The sequence below is a fragment of the Lepisma saccharinum genome, chromosome 13 (genome assembly GCF_977018435.1).
Source record: "Lepisma saccharinum chromosome 13, izLepSacc3.1, whole genome shotgun sequence".
NCBI lineage: Eukaryota > Metazoa > Arthropoda > Insecta > Zygentoma > Lepismatidae > Lepisma > Lepisma saccharinum.
The window spans coordinates 50,208,221-50,228,482 of NC_139241.1; the positions used below are offsets into that span (position 1 = coordinate 50,208,221).

At 38.1% G+C, this 20,262-nt stretch overlaps 1 protein-coding gene across 2 annotated transcripts in view; it reads left to right on the forward strand.

Annotated features, from left to right (window-relative positions):
* SkpA (S-phase kinase associated protein 1 SKP1-related A) overlaps positions 1-20,262 on the forward strand; it is a 132,914-nt gene that overhangs the window by 91,868 nt on the left and 20,784 nt on the right. For both annotated transcript variants that reach the window (XM_083134157.1, XM_083134156.1), the window contains one exon: positions 8,070-8,172. In XM_083134157.1, coding sequence (XP_082990283.1) covers positions 8,070-8,172 — 103 coding nt within the window. The remainder of the gene's footprint in view (positions 1-8,069; positions 8,173-20,262) is intronic.

A 20,262-nucleotide genomic window follows, 5' to 3' on the forward strand; every position in this document is an offset into this window, starting at 1 on the left:
AAATGGGAGCATTCCTCCAGATATACCCAAGGCTCAAACATCCCTCAGCTAGAGCATTATATTTCAAGCACTGGCTTTTACTACTACAAACTTATTCTTATAATGAAGCAAAATTAGGTGGAGGGAAATCTCGAGAGTTTGACACAACAATGCCTTTGTTTTAGTTTTCTGCAACTCTTGTGTAGATGCTTTGGCACAGCAATGTGTTTTAACTTTCTATTTCTCATCCCTCTCACTTACATAAACAATGACTATTTTTAAGAGTCTCCAAAATAAGTTCAATTTTTTGGTTTGCAATAACAAATTTCTTAATTTGGCACGTGAATGCCAGAAGATAACAAAAGTTTGTGTGGGGGTGTGACTTTGATTTCGGGAGACTCCTTGTCATTCTGGAAAAGCTGGCAAACCTATTCAGGAGATTGGAATCGTGCATTCATTATTTTAAAACCTCATCATACTTAATGGTTAGAATTTCCAAAAATTTGTACTTAAGAAATAAGTGAACTTGCATGGAAACATACAATTTTATGATATTTGGAACCCCTAAAATTCTCTCTAGGGCAAATATTAGCAGTTAAGTTCAAAATAGTTTTTCACCATGAGCCGGACTCTGAAAATGGATTGAAATTGCTACAGTGATAGCTTAACCTTTTGAGTCCCAAGGCCATTTTCACATGTAACCCCCTCGGTCCCAAGGCGATTTTGAGCAAAATGCAGAGTTTCAATTAAATGAGTGTAGATCGGAGGCTAATTGCCCTAGAGAGATGAGTGATATACCGTTGTACGCGGAATGAACCAGAGATTCAGACTATATAAAATTTAAGCAAATTCGGCGTATATGTGGTGGTGGGGAGGGGGCTAACTCTCAAAATTCCAAAATTTCGGGGGAAAAAATGGAGTTCCCCTCCCCCCACCCCCAAAAAAAATACATGACAGTGTCGACATGCACATGGAAATGATCGCTGACATGTAAGGAACACATAAATATTTGCATTATTATCATATGACCAAAGTAACGTGAGTTATACCCCCAAAAAGGAATGGTCGGCATGCCACTGATTCAAGCTTCAAAATGAAATGGCTTTAGCTCGGAGACTATTTGCCCTGGAGATATGAACGATATACCGTTGTACGCAGAATGAATCACAATTCGGCGTACATGTGCAGTGGGAAAGGGAGGAAATCCCCTGAAAAATATATTTTTTTAAAGAAAATAAGTGGTTTCTCCCCCGCCCCCGAAAAAAAGGATATGAAAAGTTCAAAATGCACATAGAAATTATCGCTGGCATGTAAGAAACAGAAAAATATTTTCATTTTTGTCATATGACCAATATTACGCGAGTTGTACCCCCTGAAACGAAAGGCTTGTACGCCACTGTCTCAAGCTTCGGAATTGAGCGAACTGCAGAGTTACATTGAAATGACTATAGCTCAGAAACTAAATGCCCTAGAGATATGAAAGATATACCGTTGTGCGCAGAATGAATCACAGATTCAGACGATATATAATTTATGCACATTCGGCGTACATGTGGAGGGGGAAAGGGGGGAAATCCCAGGAGATATATGACGAATTGACGTTGAAATGTAATAAAGGAAAATGCCTGTATCTCCATAAGTAGTTTGAATAACAACACCAAATTTTGAGATTTTGAACATGCTCACACATATGAAGCATCTTCAAAATTTGGTAATCCTACCTGCTCCCCCTTTTGAGTTACAGAGGGGTCAAAAAGCTTGTTTTTCCTAATTTTCCGATATTTAAGCTCTTGTATCTCAGAAAGGGGAGCAGTTAACAACTTGCTTATTTTTAGGGTAAATTAACTAACATACTACTACAACACAAAAATAAAATTAACATGTTATCTGTCCCCCTTTCATAATAAAAAAAAAACTCAGCGATTTTACGCAATTTGTTCTGATATTTCCGATACACTGATCATAGCTTGCTTTTTATTACAAGACTTAACCATGTAACTTTTTTAGTACTGCAAGATATGCAGATTCCAATAAACTTGGAATTTTGAAAATATCTTCATTCGTTATGAAGATATTAAATATTTTGCAAAAGCTGATTTTTCGTGAAATTGCGCAATTTTGTGATTTTCGACACCCTGTAACTTAAAAACCATAACAGATATAAAAAAAAACTGAAACCTGTTTTTGACTTCTCTTTTCCAAGGGGTTCAACATACCAAATATGAAGAAAGTCAAAAATGGTCGAGCAACCATTTTTATTTTTTTGTGATGAAATTCTGTGGAATGACCCTGTGAGTTAGGTTCATGCAGGGCTTCCTTTATTCCAAATTTCAGAATTTTTCAAGAGAACCCATCTGAGACATTTAACCCCGAAAACTGTAAAAATTCAATGAACAGCCATGTTCGAGCCCATGCTGTAAAAAAGGATTGAATTTCTAAGCACTGATATTTTATTTACAGACACCCTGCAGGCAGGTCTACACATGAAAAAAAAATCAAGCCCTAGACTAAATAAACCCCTTAATTGGAAAAATCGGGCTTAAAAATCCAATTTTTTAACTATCGTTACTACAATTTTCACCATAATTTTCGTACTTACGATGCAATTTTAAGCAAAACATACTTGAATATCATAGACAGTATTCGTCATTAGTAGAGACCGGATGTTTAGGCACTAAAAACATATAAAATAGGCAGGCAAATAAGCACTTATAATTTTCAAGATAGGCAGTAAAATAGGCATTAAAATAAAAAAGCAATGAAATTAGGCAGTAAAATAGGCATTAAAATAAAAAAGCGATGAAATTTAACTCAAAATAATGAAGATAGACATACAAAAAGAAATAGGTGTTTAAAAAATATAGAAACATACCTGTACATTCTTTATAGTTGCTTAAAATAAACCAGGAACTCATCATTAGACACAGCAGTCCAATTTTGTACTTAATAAATCACTGCAAACAGGAGTCATGTCAGCCCAAAATTTATCATTGTATAATGCCTACACACAATATTCTGACAAAAGAAATTGTTGCCCACTTCCAACCAGTATGCAAATTATTTAAATATACACTTTATCACTGCACAGAGGGTTATTTCAGTTAAAAAAATTACACTATATATTCCACACAGCAGTTCAAACTATGAAACTGTTTAAATGCATTTCAAGTTTGTACTGTACGGTTTGTCAGTCTCTGAATGAGAAGCACTAATTGCGGTTGCACATCACAACAAGGTATTTCTTCAGGTGATCAACCGACAAGTTATGTCTGCGATCGGACAACACATTTTTTAGAATTGAAAAGGATCTTTCCACTTCCACATATGTTACCGGAGCATACTTAAAGCATGCGAGAACATGTGGATCTAACTCAGTTTGTATATTTTTACCTTTCAGAACTTGTTGAATTGCCCTTAATTTTTCCAAGTCCTTATTAGCTGCAATAACTCGCTGACATTTCTCAAGAACAGCCTGACCTTTAGCATCTGGTACAGTACAAATTTGGTCAACTGCAGAATGAAAAGGGTCCATAGAATTTATCAGTGTTTCACTTCTCTCTTCCAGTAATGTTATTGTGTCTGGTAAATTTGAATAATGGGTGGTGATGAATCCTAAGTCGTTGCGCACAACAGAATTGTTCAAAAGATGCTGTGTTACGTGAATTGATGTTGCATCATCTTCAGATAGGGAATTAATTACTTCAGCCAGAATCGGATAGTTGGTCGCGTAATATAGGCAAAATTAAATTGCCTTTAAATGCAGCTAATCCCCCCTCCCCCCTGGTCTTCGCAACATTCGTTTTCATCATATCTCTAACAGGAAAGAATAGTCATTTTGCCTAGCATCCGGTCTCTAGTCATTAGCTACGAAATGAATTTTATTACAAGTCTAGCTCTAATGGTTTTTGAGATATTAAGGTTTCTGAAAAGTGCTAAATGAGGGAAGAAAGCCATGCGCTATGTTGGAAAAATGGCTGCCCCAGTAGAACTAAAGACAATATATTTTTTTGAACATTGGTTTTGATATCTAGAAACATGTACAAACGTATGTACTAAAAATGAAATTTTTCTAAAATGGTCATGCAACCAATTATTTTAAAATTTGTTTATTTGGATGGAATGACCCCTATTGAAAGGTCTTGACGTGCTGATTCCGAATCTGCAATCTCTTTCATTCTAGCTCAATTAGGGACAACATTTTTGGTGTCATAGTTTAAATTTTGGTGGCGAAAATTTAAAATCACCATATCTCTGTTCCTAATTGAGCTAGAAGGATGGTTGATAGCTCGTTGGACTCTGAATGAAGTCCTCTCTCTGATTCTACAATACAAAATGGGGATTTCCATTTAAAATTTCACAATTACCCTCCAGCCCACCCCCAGGTGGTGGGGGTGGGAAATCAAGTGTGATATCATTGAATAGCTTTCTTTCACTTATTCAACACTTATTTTTTCGTTTTCCAATTCGATGTGTATTTCTCACGATATGTGACCGTTCCGGGATTTTTGGACTGCCCGGTATGTATATTAAGAGGTCCAAAATCCATAATAGTCATTCCATGCCAGATCAACACAGATATGTGCAATTTCCAACCTGACCATCTCAGATTTTCATGAAATTTGGGGAGTTGAAACTATGAATGGAACTTAGTAACAATGACAATTTTTAGTTTCGTTTGTCTTGTAATTGTTAAATTTTTCAAGGTCAAAGTTAGCAGAAAGTGCTAACTATAGCGCTTAGCTATACTAAATATGCTGTAACTCCGCCGCTATTTCACCTAGGACGCTCAAATAAAGCTTATTGTACATGAATTAAACAAACTTTCCAGTGATATTTAGCAAGCCTACCTTTGGATAAAAATATAATTTTGTCACGTGACCTTGACATTAACCTTGAATATCTCAAAAGATGTTATCACCAAAAATCGTGAAAAAATATATTTGGTCCCTCATGCCATATAATAAAACATATCAAAAAATCATTCTGGGACTGCAATGGGATCAGAAGATACAAAATAATATATGTAACTATGTGACTGATACATGAATTATGATGAGTCAAAAGTCTTTTAACACCCTCTACAAAATGTGAAGGAGTTATCCTGGTAATGACAGAAATAGGTTAGGCACAGGGATATCTCTAGCTGTGTGTGTCAAGCGCAGGTCCAGCATATTGTTGACCGCCATATTGAATTCAACGCAAAAATTTGAAAGGAAAGGGCATGATGTGATATATCAAATCAGGTTAGAATTTCACGAGAAATGAAGCAGCGAAGGTTTTTCCAACTTATCTCTAGCCAGCAAAAACTTATTACTGCATGCTTGTAATCATTTTCTCCTTTTGAGGTGTTAAAAACAAAGCATTAGAATCAGTGGCGTAGCGTTATAGTACGCCCGGCGTTCCCAGATTTAAAATTTCAAAAATGCTAAAATGCTGTGATTATAAAGTAAAACGTGACTAATTTCAAATATGTTTGACCTTCATGGCATTATAATAGCTATTTTTCGCGATCCGCTTGCAACGCTCCACTCTCAACACTCGTTCTAGCATCTCTTTTCAATGCCTTTCCCGGCCGGACGCCGAGCAGGTTCGGCGTACAGGACTCCTATATTCCTTGCTGCCTTTATGGAGGGAAAGCTTCCATTTCTACAGCACACGCGTAAATGGGCTCTCTTACGCTGGCGTACGAGAGGTCTACCGTGATTGGTTCATGTGACCCTTCCTGCCTTCTGAAGCAGACGACAGCGTTAGCATTCCTACCCGGTTCTTCGCTCTCATGCAACTCGTGCTATGTGATGCTACAATACGCAATATTGACTGACGTAACTTTACCAATCTCAAATATACTGCTTCTTAATGGTCACTGCATTGTATGATTTATCGCACGAACAGCGATGTGCATTAGAAACTAAAAGATCAACACAGTTTTTGTGAAGTAAGTTGGTGAAGTCCTCGTGGTAGAAATTCAGCGTGTTGCTGCTCTACCACTTAACCCGCAAAACTATTAATTTTTTTATTGTATTTTTTCGTTATTATCTAACTGCTTAATATTGTGTCAATGGAAATGTTTAGCATTCATTTGAAAACTCTTAACATCGAATGGTCTCTGGACAAAATTATTTTAAAATGTTTATCAGCATTCTCAAGATGTAATAAACAGTGGTCTGAATTACTAATCGGCACTGTTACGTCAGTAGAGTGTACGATATTTGGATCATCCACTCTGCTTTGCACAGTGCGCCAAGACGACAGAGGTCCCTGGTTCAAATTCCAGCGTGAGCACGGGTGTTCTTTGCCAGTGTCCCTTCATCAATATCATCACTCATATTCATATTCGCGAATAACCAAAAGTGGTAGAAAAGCGAAGTAAAATAAACCAAATCAATGAGTAGTTGGATCAACCACAACAATGACGTCTGCTGTTGTTCAAAGGCGCTTGTGATTCAGGTAGGTTTTCTAATGACTTGCGTCATGCAGAAAGGTATAAAACACCAGAGTTCAAAACATTTGTGGCATAGTGAGGCATCTAATTGTCTAGCTAAAACATGCATGGATGATGTTTTATTGAAAACCCAGCTGACTTCAGGCAAATAAACAATACCTGTGGCGACTAATACCATAAGTAAGTTATTAAGCAAGAAAAGGCCGACCCTTCCTTTGGACTTGGCGTTCCCACCCGAAATGTCCATGCTACGCCACTGATTAGAATGCTCCTAATGTGTTGAGAACTCATAGAGATCACGCTGACGTCTCGGGAGAGAAAGAAGTATACGCACCATTGCATATGGTATTAATCAGCAACATTCACCAAATAGTTGAATAGTGAAGAATATTGGGAAAAATATCTCAAACAATTACGTGACACTTCCTTTGGAATGAAAAATTCTTGAGTGACGAGGCTAATTTTTATTTTCACGGTGAAGTTAATAAAGGTAATATGCAATACCTGTGATTTGATAATCTACAGTAGACAGATCCAAGCCGAATGGTTGTTGCTGGTAAGCTAATGATGTGGTATGGTGTATGGAGAACGGGAATGGTTGATCCATATTCAACAACATAACCTTAAATGGTGAGGGCTTCTTGGATTTGTTAAGTGAACAGGTTTTTCATCCTTGCTTACGGGATATGGCACTTTTCCAGGGTTTTGAAACAGGACAGAGTGTGACCACACTATGTGGACATTTTGGCAATTTCTTCATGGTAAATTTCTAGGTAAATTGATGGGCAGATGGGAATCTATTAAAAGGCCTGCACATTCCCCAGATCTAACATCTTAGGAGGACTTTTACCTTCAGAAACATTTGAAGAGAATGGTGCATGCACTAAAAGTCTGCGATATTGACCATCTGAGAGAAGGCAGAGTTGCTGCTTGCGATGATGTTGCACCTGCTGCATTGCCAAATGTTCTATGTGTATGTGACAGACGTCAACAAGTGTGCTCACAGGAATATTGACAACGTTATAATGTGCATATATTGTAAGTGAAAGATATGCGTATGACTATTTGCTGGCTAAAGATAAGTTGGAAAAACCTTCGCTGCTTCATTTCTCGAGAAATTCTAGCCTGATTTAATATATCACATCACCCTCTTTCCTTTCAAATTTTTGCATTCAATTCAATATGGCGGTCAACAATATGCTGGACCTGCGCTTGACACACACAGCTAGATATCTCCCTGTGCCTAACCTATTTCTTTCATGACCAGGATAACTCCTTTACATTTTGTAGTGGGTGTTAAAAGACTTTTGACTGGTCATAGTTCATGTAATGAGGCTTTTATCAGTCACATAGTTACACATATTATTTTGTATCTTCTGATCCCATTGCAATCCCAGAATGTTTTTGTAATATGTTTTATAGTATGGCATGAGGGACCAAATATATTTTTTTCACGATTTTTGGTGATAACGTGTTTTGAGATATTCAAGGTCAAGTGACAAAATTATACTTTTATCCAAAGGTAGGATTGTTATATATCACTGGAAAGCTTGTTCAATTCCCTTTACAATAAGCTTTATTTGAGCTTCCTAGGCAAAATAGGGACGGAGTTACATATTTGTGTATTTATTTAAATATTTTCTTTCAGATGCCTAACATCAAGCTTCAAAGTTCAGATGGGGAGGTGTTTGAAGTGGATGTCGAGATAGCTAAGTGTTCGGTCACCATCAAGACAATGTTGGAGGACTTGGGTATGAGATGGTGCTGTTTGATTTGTATAGAGTTAATGATTTTAAACTTTAGAGGACGAGCGGTGTAAATCTCTATATGCAAGTGTATTTTTTAAAAATGTCAGTTTTTTCCCTTCAAAAATTATGTAATTTATGAATGGGTATTACTCTTCAATCACTGATTTTTTGCTTGTGTGTAATAATGGAAAGGAGGAACTTCTTCACAACGTGTGGAATTAGGGGCCTAAAGTGTTGCATATTTTTCTTCCTTTTTTTTCCCCTCTCATCCCTCATATCATACTGTCTCCGACGAGAGAAGGCTGACTATGTACCGACTACATCCTCGTGCCACAAGACCATTCGGTGTTAGTGCAGACGAGAGAGATCCTATCAACATTTGGTGTTGATAGTGATCTGCCTGGCGTCTCTCCACTCTTACTGCCTGTCCCAACTTTGGAGTTTTCGGCACTTGCGATTAACTTGTCCCTTACTGCTCTTCCAAAGATAGAAACACCAGTGGTCGAGTACAGCAGTGCTTCTTAGAGCTTCGCTCTCAGTACCCCCAATTTACTTTGTGTTTTTCACGGATCGGTTCAAATCTGCGGAATCAGTAGGATGCTCCTCTCTTGTCGACTCTGAAAGTCATTTTCGTCCTACTCCCTGCCTGTTCCATCTGCACGGCAGAGCTGTACGCTGTCCTAAAAGCATTGGATTTTGCACATAAGTCACGTTCTGAAGAATGTCCTTGCATGCACCGATTCCACCAGTGTGCTCCAGAGTTGGGAATTATTGAATTCCAGACATCCTGCAGTGCAGCATATCTTTCGATGGATGGTGTCTTTATGTGCCAGTGCTGATGTCCGCTTGTGTTGGGTCCCTAGCCATACTGGGGAACGAAGCAGCTGATGCTGCTGCCAAGTCTGCTGATTCAGACGGTGACATTCTCGTCCACCTGCTGCCAGCTAGCGACCTGCAGAATGTGTTTAGTTGTTGCCTTCTTGACACTTGACAGGCCGAGTGGGAAGCGGAAATGGGGAACAATCTTCATGCTATTAAGCCCACCACCACAGGTACATGGCGTTCCTCCTCCTGTCGAGAAGGAGTTCTTCTAACACGGATATGTATTGGACACTGCCGTCTAACGCATGGTCACTTGCTGCAAGGGCTGTACCCTCTGATGTGTCGTACTTGTAAGGTTGTTTTCAGTGTTCGACATATTCTTATTGAATGTGCCAACTTTGCTATCCTCAGACAGACTTTTAATCTTCCCAGCAGATTTGCATCCCTGTATATGTATGTGGTCCTTCCAGTGTCCTTAGTGCCAATGCTAGCACCGATTTTCGGGAAATGTTTTCCGTAAGATGGCAACACTACTTTCCTTATACATTATGATTTAACAAGAAATATCTGCCCATTTTCAACATGATTTTGTACAGTTGTAGGAATATACCACTGCTACATACATTTTCTTGTTCACTTTGGCCTATTGTGGTGGCTACAGAGGCATGTTGAATATAAATTTTTGTGTGAAGTTTTGATTTTCTCTTTCTTCCTTTAATTTTCATTATTTGGAAATAAAATGTATAAATTTCACTTCTGCCAATATTCCATTCATTCCAAAAAATAGAACCATTTAGAGCGCAAGGTTGGAAATTTTTTGTAATTACAATAAATGTTTATTTTTGAAAGTTGCAGCACTGGCATTACTTATCGTCATAGAGTAGTCTTTTGTCATGCTTCCCCCAAATTTGGTCCATCGAGTATCCATAGGACCAATGCTAGAAGCAAAATTCCAAAAATTGTTCTGCTGGAAACTCTGCCAATTTGTTTTTGTTTTTTTTTGTTAGAAGTATCAGTCTGATTTCAACGAAACTTTGCATGGGTGTAGTCTGATTTCAATGAAACTTTGCATGATTGTTAGATTGTACCATCGTTACATTCTACATTTTTTCATTAATTTTCAGTTTATTGGCATGGGGGGTTGTGCAATGGCCTATTTTTTAAATTTAATTACATTCCTAACTGAAGAAGACAATATTTTCAGTGATTTGCCCACACACAAAGTACATAGTTGCCCATTTTATAAATAATTTAACTATTATACATAAATATGATGTGGAAAATTAGCTCTGTAAATATTGCAATTAGTCCCCCCGCCCCCCCCCCCCCTCAGTTGAAATGAAAGGGAATTCTGGGAAACCAATCCTCTAGCAGTTTCTATAGGTGATTGACTAGAATACCTGAAGCCAAGGCCTTTCAACCTTCGGAGGGACTGATGAGTTAGAGGTGAATGAGAAAGGAAAGTAGAGATGAATATCTTCCATCATCCTTTCTGCGGCAGTCTCTACCTGGAACCTATCAGGTGGTCGAAAAGCCTGTTAGAGTATGAGCTACCCTGCAACCTGCCTGTTGATCATACCGAAGGGTGAGAAGCACTTAATAAAAATTTGTCTCATTTGAACAGTGGCTTCGACAAGACAAATATTATTGTGAGAGGTGTGAGATTGATTAACCTATCCAGGGGGCACGAAGGGGTGCATGCACACCCCCCATGTTTTCTTCCGCACCCCATTCAGCACCCCCTATTCAAAACCTATGTTGAAAACATTAACTTTTACAGTGTCATATTTCGTAGTCTCATTGAGCACCCAAATGTTAGGTATTGTAGTGAGACCGCTGTCATTCTATACAACAGCCAAGCATTGAAAGAGAAGCTGCATATATTTTCCTGTACTGTCGGCAGTCTTTATAAGGATCAGAGGTGTTTGTCTTTTCTTTCATCAGTATTGTTGTTAAGATTTGTTTCTTCTTTTGTTTTAATGGCCTGTTTGTTTTTCGATATTTGCCTACAGCTCAGTGAATTATCTTTGTGGCATTGTTGTTAAATGGATCTATTGTCCATCTACTTGTTGTTCCTCTTTTCTCCAAGTCGCATTGGAACAAAAATTCCAGGTGCTTTCAAGATATCAGGTCGTGCTCGGGAAATTATTTAACGTGCGTTGCATCGTGACTGGTAGTTTACCTGTTAGTACATTCTATATGTTCCACGTAACATATTTAGTTAGTAAAGTACCATTTCAGACTGCCGAGGAGCCCAAAGTTCACGAAGAAATGTTACAGTTCGTTGATGGGTATATTGCAGCAGAAGGGGATTTTAACAAAGATGAAGTTTCTGTGCACTTCGCGTTTTGTCCTGACACCACAGTATCTGGGGCAGACAGAAGATAGCCAGTGGTGCAACCACAGCGGACAGGGGCATGAACCCCCCAACCTTGGTCGGAAATCAATTCTATGGGGATGGAGGCAAACATTGAAGTAAAAAGAAAAGAAATGCTATCGGAATCTAAGAGTACCAGGACAAAATGATACTCAAGATGGAATTAGTTTTCATGTATTTCTTAATTTTTTTATTCCAGAGGCAATTACCATTCTCGATTTCAAATTTTATGCAAATAAAAATACATTTTGTATTTTTTTTTTTCGTAAATTTGTAAAAGTTCATAGCCATAGGTAGGGGCGTCGAACAATCTAAATTAAAACGTTATAGAAGAGAGAATGCGTCACCCTTTTAAATTAATATTGTTTTCAGTTTGCAATGATTTAAATGATGATGAAAATATAAATGAAACAGACGTAAATAAGAGTTTGCAGCACGTACATAATGCAGTAGAATCAGCAGCTAAAGAAAGTATAGGATACCATAAACCAAGAAAAGGTATGACATGGTTTGTGATAACCTATACGACGCACGGTTTTAGAAGCGATATAAGGCGGAGTTACGGAGAGCGTGTCCTTGGCGACCAGCCAATAGCAGGAGTGCAACGTTGTACAGTTAGGAAACTGCGGCGAGCAAGTTAATCGCCGTGTTCTGTAATTTTTTTTGCGCGCAAGAAATTCTTTATAAAATTCGCCACTTTAAGGTTCATCATTGCATGGGACACGACATTATGAACCTCACTGTCCAAGTCCCATGCATTTCCATCGCCTACAGCCGGAGATATCGTTTCTCGAAGAAACAAGGGAAACAGCGCATCTCTACACACACACACAATGACCCTTCGTTTTCCTTTAGTGTTCAGTGTTTTTTTTATTTTTTTTATTTTTTATTTGCCACCTTGTTATGAACCCCGCTGAGTTGTGTCTTGGTAAAGCTATGAGTGTCAAATTCGGCTGAATATGAACAATGGTCCTTCATTGTGGTGGGCATTTACGAACATTGAGAGTCTGAGTCACTTTCAGTTGAGCGTTTTCGTAACAAGGCGGTGTAAGATAATTGTACTCGTACGCCACGAAGAACAGTTGTGAGACGATTCAATATGGCCCTTATTGATTGATTAAATGTTGGTTTATTTTACTTCGCTTTTCTGCTACCTTTGGCTAATCGCCATGATGAGGATGGATGGTGATATGATGAAATTGATGAAGGGACACTTACAAACACCTATGCCCGGGCCGGGATTCGAACCCGGGACCCCTGGCGTCGTAGCGTGCTGTGAAGTAAAGCCCTTATGTTCGATAGTTATGCAATAGTGTTTGTTCCGTGAGTGTTACTTAATAATTTCGCGCCGGCCTCCATGGTGGAGTGGTTAGCATATCGCGCTAAGACGCCAGCGATCCCGGGTTCAAATCCCTGCCTGGACATGGATTTTGTGAATGTCCATCCATCAATTTCATCATATCATCACTCATTCCCATCTTCGCAATTAGCCAAAAGTGACAGAGAAGTTAAATAAAATAAAGTAAAGCAAATCAAATTAATAATTTCGCTCTCGAAACCTATTACAAGTAGTACAGGCACCAAGGGTAAAATATTACGTTCACAAGACAGAAATCTAGTGTATTTTTGCTTCAAGGAATTGGCGTCGGAAGAAGTGCGTGCTGAAACAGTGTTTTCTCAGAGTCTAGAACCTACTGCTAAAGCGTGTGGTGTCTGTGTGCATATTGTGTTCTGTTTTATAAAACAGGGTAACATATCTACCACAGAAATCGGTGAACCCCTATTCAAATCTTCTGGAAAACATGACAGAAAACAGAAACGAGAGTGATGATGATGGTCTTGCAGTTCCTCTGTAATAAATACCTTCAAACTTCTTTCAGGTACAGTTTCTCTTATATGATGCAGTGATATGATATAATCCTGTGTAGAATTCTTTACTATATATTTCATTGTACTCAAATATCACGTGCATGCAATATATATATAAAAAGCTGAATATTGGACACGGCAAAATCTATGAGTTTTCTTTCCGCTAGCAGTTGGTTTGGCAGCAGCGCGACAGCACTGTCGCCGTATTGGCTGAACTCATGTTCCTTCTAAAAGCGTACGCCGTATAATAGAAATAAGAAATTAGGCTAGACTTAGGTGGTTAAATAACTCTTATGATACAAATTTAACACATTGAATCCAATGGCTCTCATTGAATGGAAAGCACATTCATTTCATTGATTGCAGTACTAGGCCTATATTTTTAGTGCTTTATCATCACTCACAAACACACACATATGCACACTTCACCATGGGTGCCCATATGGGGGCAGATGGGGCTCGAGCTGCCTTTTCTGGCTAATGGAATTTGGTATGCTAACATTATTTTTTATGTAGATGACAGGATCCATTTCAGTACACCCTACATATGGAATCTTGAAAAGTCCCCCCTGAGAAAACTCCTATGTGCGCCCATACACTTGACCAGTGTGTTTACTTGAAATATCGAAAGAAATTGAACACTTATTTATTTACTTGTAATGGGTTATTTACGAAAAATGTTAGAAAGATCAAGGATCAATTACTTACATGTGTGAGTACAAAATGTCGATCAAAATAACGTTTCAGAGGTCATGGCTGCCTCCTCCTTCAGGTTAATATGTATTCCTAGACACCTGAAATGGTGTCACGTTAAAAAAGTGTTAGATGAGGATACAGGTAAAAGGTTATGGAAACAACCCCGCATTGTAGTTGTAACCTTCACCCTAATAAAACTCAAACCTAAAACTGCACGTTTCCTAGTCTAAAAATACTTAAAAGAAACGTCCTAAGCGGCTGTTAGAAGCCACCTGGCCAGTGCATGGGAGAAGCGATTGTGCAGTGTATGCTCGACACTGAGAAGGAAGCTACATTCCCTTCCGTAATTTTCCCCTCTTGAAACTGGTGCGTCACCAGTCCAAGGTGAACTCAAGTGTTCCCTCATTATTATTTTCTTCGCTTTATTGGCCACCTTATTCATATCCAGTATTGTGTACCCATTTTTTATACCCAAGGTACAAGTCACCTGCCAATGGTTTAAACTGACAAAGGGATTATAACAGGGGTTTTCCATAAACCGTTGGCAGGCGAATTGTACCTCCACAAGAAATCTGAACACTCCAATAGGATAAAGTCAAATGTTTACCTTCATTTTTTCATCCGAGCTGAAAGAGCCCTTCAAGACATTTCCAAAACCATCTAAATCACTTCTATAGGTGCCTTGAATGCCAAAATATTGCAATTTAAATTTAACAAGATGTTGAGAAAGAAATGATCAAAATCTCACATTTTGCAACCCTGTAATTTCAGAAATACCAAAAATATGGATCTGCAACTTTGCATGTTTTCCTACCTTAGGTAGCCCTTTCAGTATGCCTAGTTTGAAAGGAATCAAAGTATGTGAGATTGAATGAAAAGTGCCTCATCGTTGGTTGATATCACATGGAATGGCCCAGTAGTAATTGAAATAAACTCTTGGTAGCTTTTCAACAAGGAATAATAATATATATCTGATGGATGAAAATAGGATTTGAGTTTTCTCTTAAATTCTCATTAATTTTTTATACAGTCTAGGAGCATTTACTTACAGTAATGAAATTACCCAAGAGTTGAGGATAAAAAATAACATGTCTGCCGTAAGTTGCTTTGGAAATGTGTGGTGGGGAAAATGAAGGGCAACGTTCAAGGTTGTATATTATACACAATCACAGTTTGCATGCATAGAAAAATACTACAATCTTGACATGCAATCTGATATGTGTAATATATCAATGCTATATTGTTACTTACGTGTCCTTCCATTTCCGACATGAACAGAATATACACGTACAACACTCTCGAATGGAAGTGACGACTGATAGTGCAACAAGCAAATGGTCTGTGTGATGTCAGCAATCCATCAGTGGCTGGATGTAACATTTATAGAAATTAACTTATGATAAAGGACTAAGTAGAAAACTGATAGCTACTAAATACACTACAAAATTTACTGATAGCTACTAAATACACTACAAAATTTATATTATTATTGTCCAATGGAGGGGGAAGTGGGGCTCGGTCTGGCAAAGCCAATGGTAGGTGACGGCACAGGCAGGCAACTGTTCCTCCATGTAAGTACAATGGATTTGCTCTTAAGTTGCATGTTTAATGTGGTTTTAACCTGAAAAATAATGTAGAACACAATAGATGAATAATCAGTGCTTTAAAACTGAGTTTCATTAATAATGATCAACAACAATATGGAAGATGTTGGAACTAAAAAAGCACCTAACATTTGTTTTTTACACCATGAATGTCCACAGGATTTTCTTCATGAAGGGGCAAGCAAGGTAATGTTTTTCTTGGGTGGGGAGGTGAGGCAAACAAGGCATATTTTCCCCCATGATAATGTTGCTCCTCAAAAAACACTCCTTTAGTTAGAAGTTACAGTGTTTCTGCAACATCTTTCCAATAATTACAGAAAATACTGTGACTGGAATGAAATTATATGTGTGTGATATATAATTTTTTGATAACATTCATTTTTCAGGGGGTCCCTTGCCCCCCTTCCAGATATCCATATGTACATAACTTGCAAATTTGTATATTTAAATGCTTTATTGGTATGAATTACTGCATTAGAGAATAATTATTCAATATGATAGAACTTTTTTTTTTCGTAGTTGACTTCATCACGCCACCTAACATGGTTAGTGTAAATGGTCCTCTGTTTTATGTATAAATTTATGGAGAAGAATTTATTTTTTAATGTTTTGTTTTGTAATCTCAGTCATTCTTATTTACAGAAATTATAATTTTGAAAGTGCAGTAGACAAAGGGATCATTCCATGTCAAATCAACAAGGGCCTAGACTACATTTCTTTGATTCATTTGAAATTTGGCATACTCAAAGGGTCATCTGAGGTGGGAACATATACAAAGTTTCAGATCTGTACCTTTTGTAATTCCAAATTTTTTCCACAATCTTGTTACTTGTAAATAGCAATATTTCTTTAATTAGGGCACCTATGGAAGTGACAGAGACGTTGTTGGAAAAGCCTTGTAGAGCTCTGTTACATAAGATATTACATGCCTGTGCCTGGGGAGGGGGAAAATTTGTGAAGGTGGTACAATCAAGATTTTGGTACCCATTTTCTCAAAAAAAAACTGGTCCTTTAATATTGTTCAAAAAATATGTCGATAGTTTTTCTTGTATGTATGCATTGCTTGCATTATAGAATTATTTTCCTGTAGTTTACGGTTATTACAAGCATAAGAAAAACAGTTTTTCTTTGTGACGTTTCAGGAGAACACATGCTCCTTACTTCAGACATTTATTTTCATTTTGACTTAGGCAGTATGTCCGATGCCTTGAGCAGTAAAGCAAGCCCACACCATCACTCCGCCACTGAATTTTTGCATCTCTGAAACCATCCTTTTCAAGTTCCTCACCCTTTCGCATCCACAACTTCACACCACCATCGTTTCCCACTATTCTAAATATCTTTTTGTCTGAGAAAATTACGTTCTTCCACTAATCGTCAGTCCAACTTGAATATCGCCTCACAAACTCACGTCTTGCTGGCCTGTGTGCTTGTGCCAGCTTCAGCTTCTTACGCGGTTTCTTCTTCCCAATACCCACTTTGCGCAGTCGAGACAATACAGTTGTATAGCTGACTGCAATTCCAAGGTCATTTCTAATTTCCTCTTTCCAAAAACAAACATATCATTCTTATCAAATAGCATTGTGGCCTTTTTCACACATTTCAAAACATTATGTACTTAAAAAACTAAAAATACTGCAAGAAATCAAACATGCTTGTGTTTTTGGTTTAAATAAAATGTACAATATTTATGGGCATATAACGTGCATGTTTTCCAAAATTTTATACATCCAAAAAAGTGTGTGTGTTACACATACATGGAACCATGTGTAAGTGGATGATTCCTATGATTTTTGCCATTATATGGTAATATTTTTAATCACTGGGCAAAGTTGCTATGTTCTGGAGGAAGATTGGGTGGTCACTTACTAGTTTGGCAGGACAGAAAATAAAGGAACACTATTTGTGTGGAGGCAATTAATATAATTATAATAATTACAAAAATACCATCATACCAACCACTCGTACACTGTTGTTGGTGAAAAATTTAACCACGTGTCCTATCAAAGAATTGTCTGTTTTCATTTGCTGTTAGTCACATGCAAGGGCAATTTGAAATCTTGATCATTGAACTTTACTTCTACTAATATTTGTCCTAAATCTGGTAATAACATACCATCTGCATTTCTTAATGTTTTAGTGGATCTTGTAAGCTTCAGGCTTAGAATATTTTAATTATGAAATTCCTGATCTCACACTGACACTGCTGCTAGGGCAGTGTCATTTTTTTATATCCAAGTTTGATACCGATTGAGTATCGATATTGATGATACCAACCCATCTAAAACTTTCAATTTAAAGTGTTAATGGAATTGTACTGTTTTCTAGGAGAATCAGAGAATAGTGTTGTTCTTTGATGCCGAAAATAGGAGTTCCATAACACAATGGAGTCTGTAGTTCTTATCCAAACTAATCAAGGAACTGAAAATAAGTGAGCTTGAATGGTGGTGTTGCATTCCTTATGTACACTGCTTAACTATAAAAAAAGGTCTCCCTCCTCTTAGTTAGATTGGAAAGTAGTTGGAAACACTTCATTACTCCTGTATTGGATAAGAAAGTGGGGGAAGGCAGTTGCAGACAAGGCCATCACTACCCTATGCGCACGTAAACTTGTTTCCGGAAAGCTTTCTGTTGGAGTCTTGTCAGGCATGATCTGGGCAGTTTGTGGAAGAATTTTGTGTTCCTACCCCCTTTCCCCTTTCTCTCTCTCACTCTGTGCGTGCGTGCATGTGTGTGTGTGCGCGTGCCGACACCTGTTTCTTTTTAAGTTTGGCATATTTTTATTGCATCGACTAATTGCTGTTTTGGCTGGGAATGAACCAGGTTAGCAATGGGCAAATAAGAAAGTATAAAAAATAACAAGTCCTGGCATGAGTAGTTAGTAGTACGAGGGTCACTATTTATATTTTGAGCCTTGGCAACACTGATTGAAATTAGGCGCTATTTGACGTTTGCACGGAATCGTCTGGCATTATTGACCATAACGTACTTCAAATGTTTTGTCAATAGCTTCATTTGTGTTGTTTATGTTGCCTTGGAGATTGCGCGACAACAAAAAAAATGGAATTAACTCGTGAACATTTTCGTGCGATGATTTTTTACGATTTTCGACGTGGATTATCAAGACAAGAGTGCATCGATCAACTTACTTGCACATTTGGCGATGAAGCCCCATCCTTTGCCACTGTGAAACGCTGGTATAACAAATTTAATCATGGCCGCCATTCGCTCACAGACGAGATTCGCGAAGGTCGTCCAAAATCAGTTGTTCAAGAAAACATTGATGCTGTGCAAAACCTAATACTGCAAGATCGTCATGTGACATACTGTGAGATTGAGGCAACCATAGGCATTAGTTCCACCAGCATATATAAAATATTACATGATCATTTAGCTGTGAGAAAGGTATGTTCTCGTTGGATCCCACAAAATTTGACAAAAACTCAAAAAGACGCGTCAATTGGTGCAAACAAATGCTCAATAAATACAATCGTGGTGCTTCAAAAGACGTATATAAGATTGTAACAGGTGACGAATCCTGGATATATGCATATGAGCCGGAACGTAAACAGCAGTCGACTGTATGGGCGTTTCAAGATGAACCCAATCCAACAAAAGTTGTTCGCGCTCGAAGCACATCGAAACAAATGGTCGCCTGTTTTTTCGGGAAAACTGGTCATGTGGCAACTGTGCCTTTAGAGGAACGTAGAACGGTCAACTCTGAATGGTACACAACAATTTGTTTGCCAGAGGTCTTCGGTCAAAAACGGAAAACAAACAAACGCCGTCGGATCATTCTTCATTAAGACAATGCCAGCTGTCACACATCTCGTCTAACAACCGACTTTATGAACAGTCAAAAAATCGAATTGATGGGTCATCTGCCGTAGAGTCCTGATTTGGCACCCAATGACTTCTTCTTGTTCCCGAATGTCAAGAATAAATTGCGTGGACAACGATTTTCGTCGGCGGAAGATGCCGTTGATGCGTTCAAAAACCATATTATGGAGGTGTCTCAAGAAGATTGGAAAAACTGCTTTGACAAATGGTTCGAACGAATGCAAAAGTGTATTGATCATAAAGGAGAATACTTCGAAAAACAATAAAGCAGTTTTCAATGCCAAATTCCTGTTTTTTCATTGTTAGGCTCAAAATATAAATAGTGACCCTTGTAGTAAAGGTTAGGTAAAGTTCCTCGTGTGTATAGCAACGTGCCATGAAGGGATATTTAGGGGATGTGGCAGTAGGGCACCACATATTCTCGAGCTCGGCAATTTTGGAGGATACGATCAGCACCATGCTCCAGCCACCTTTTTTTTTTTTTTGCCAGGGTTGTAGTAGAAATGAGAAAATAGAATGTTTTGCATTCGGCGTATGTAACAGTATTCCTTGGATATTGTCCTTGAAGTATCTGTTAACATCACAACCAGCAGGTTTTTTTTTTCAGGATAAACTAGTTGAAGGCTGCGAGTGGTTCCTGAGAAATAATGAACATATCACTGAATGGGCAATAATTTAGCTCATATTTCTTGGAGGGGGGGGGAGAGAATGATATACAAATTTATTCTACGAATGCTTACATCATTGTGACCATGGAGTGTATTTTGCAGACTAACGAGGATCTGGCGTCTAGACACAAGGCCAGTTTAATGGTCTGTGGAGTTTGGTCTGTGTCCTAAGTTTGTGATTGCCTTTCACACATTTTATCTTAACACACCTTTCATC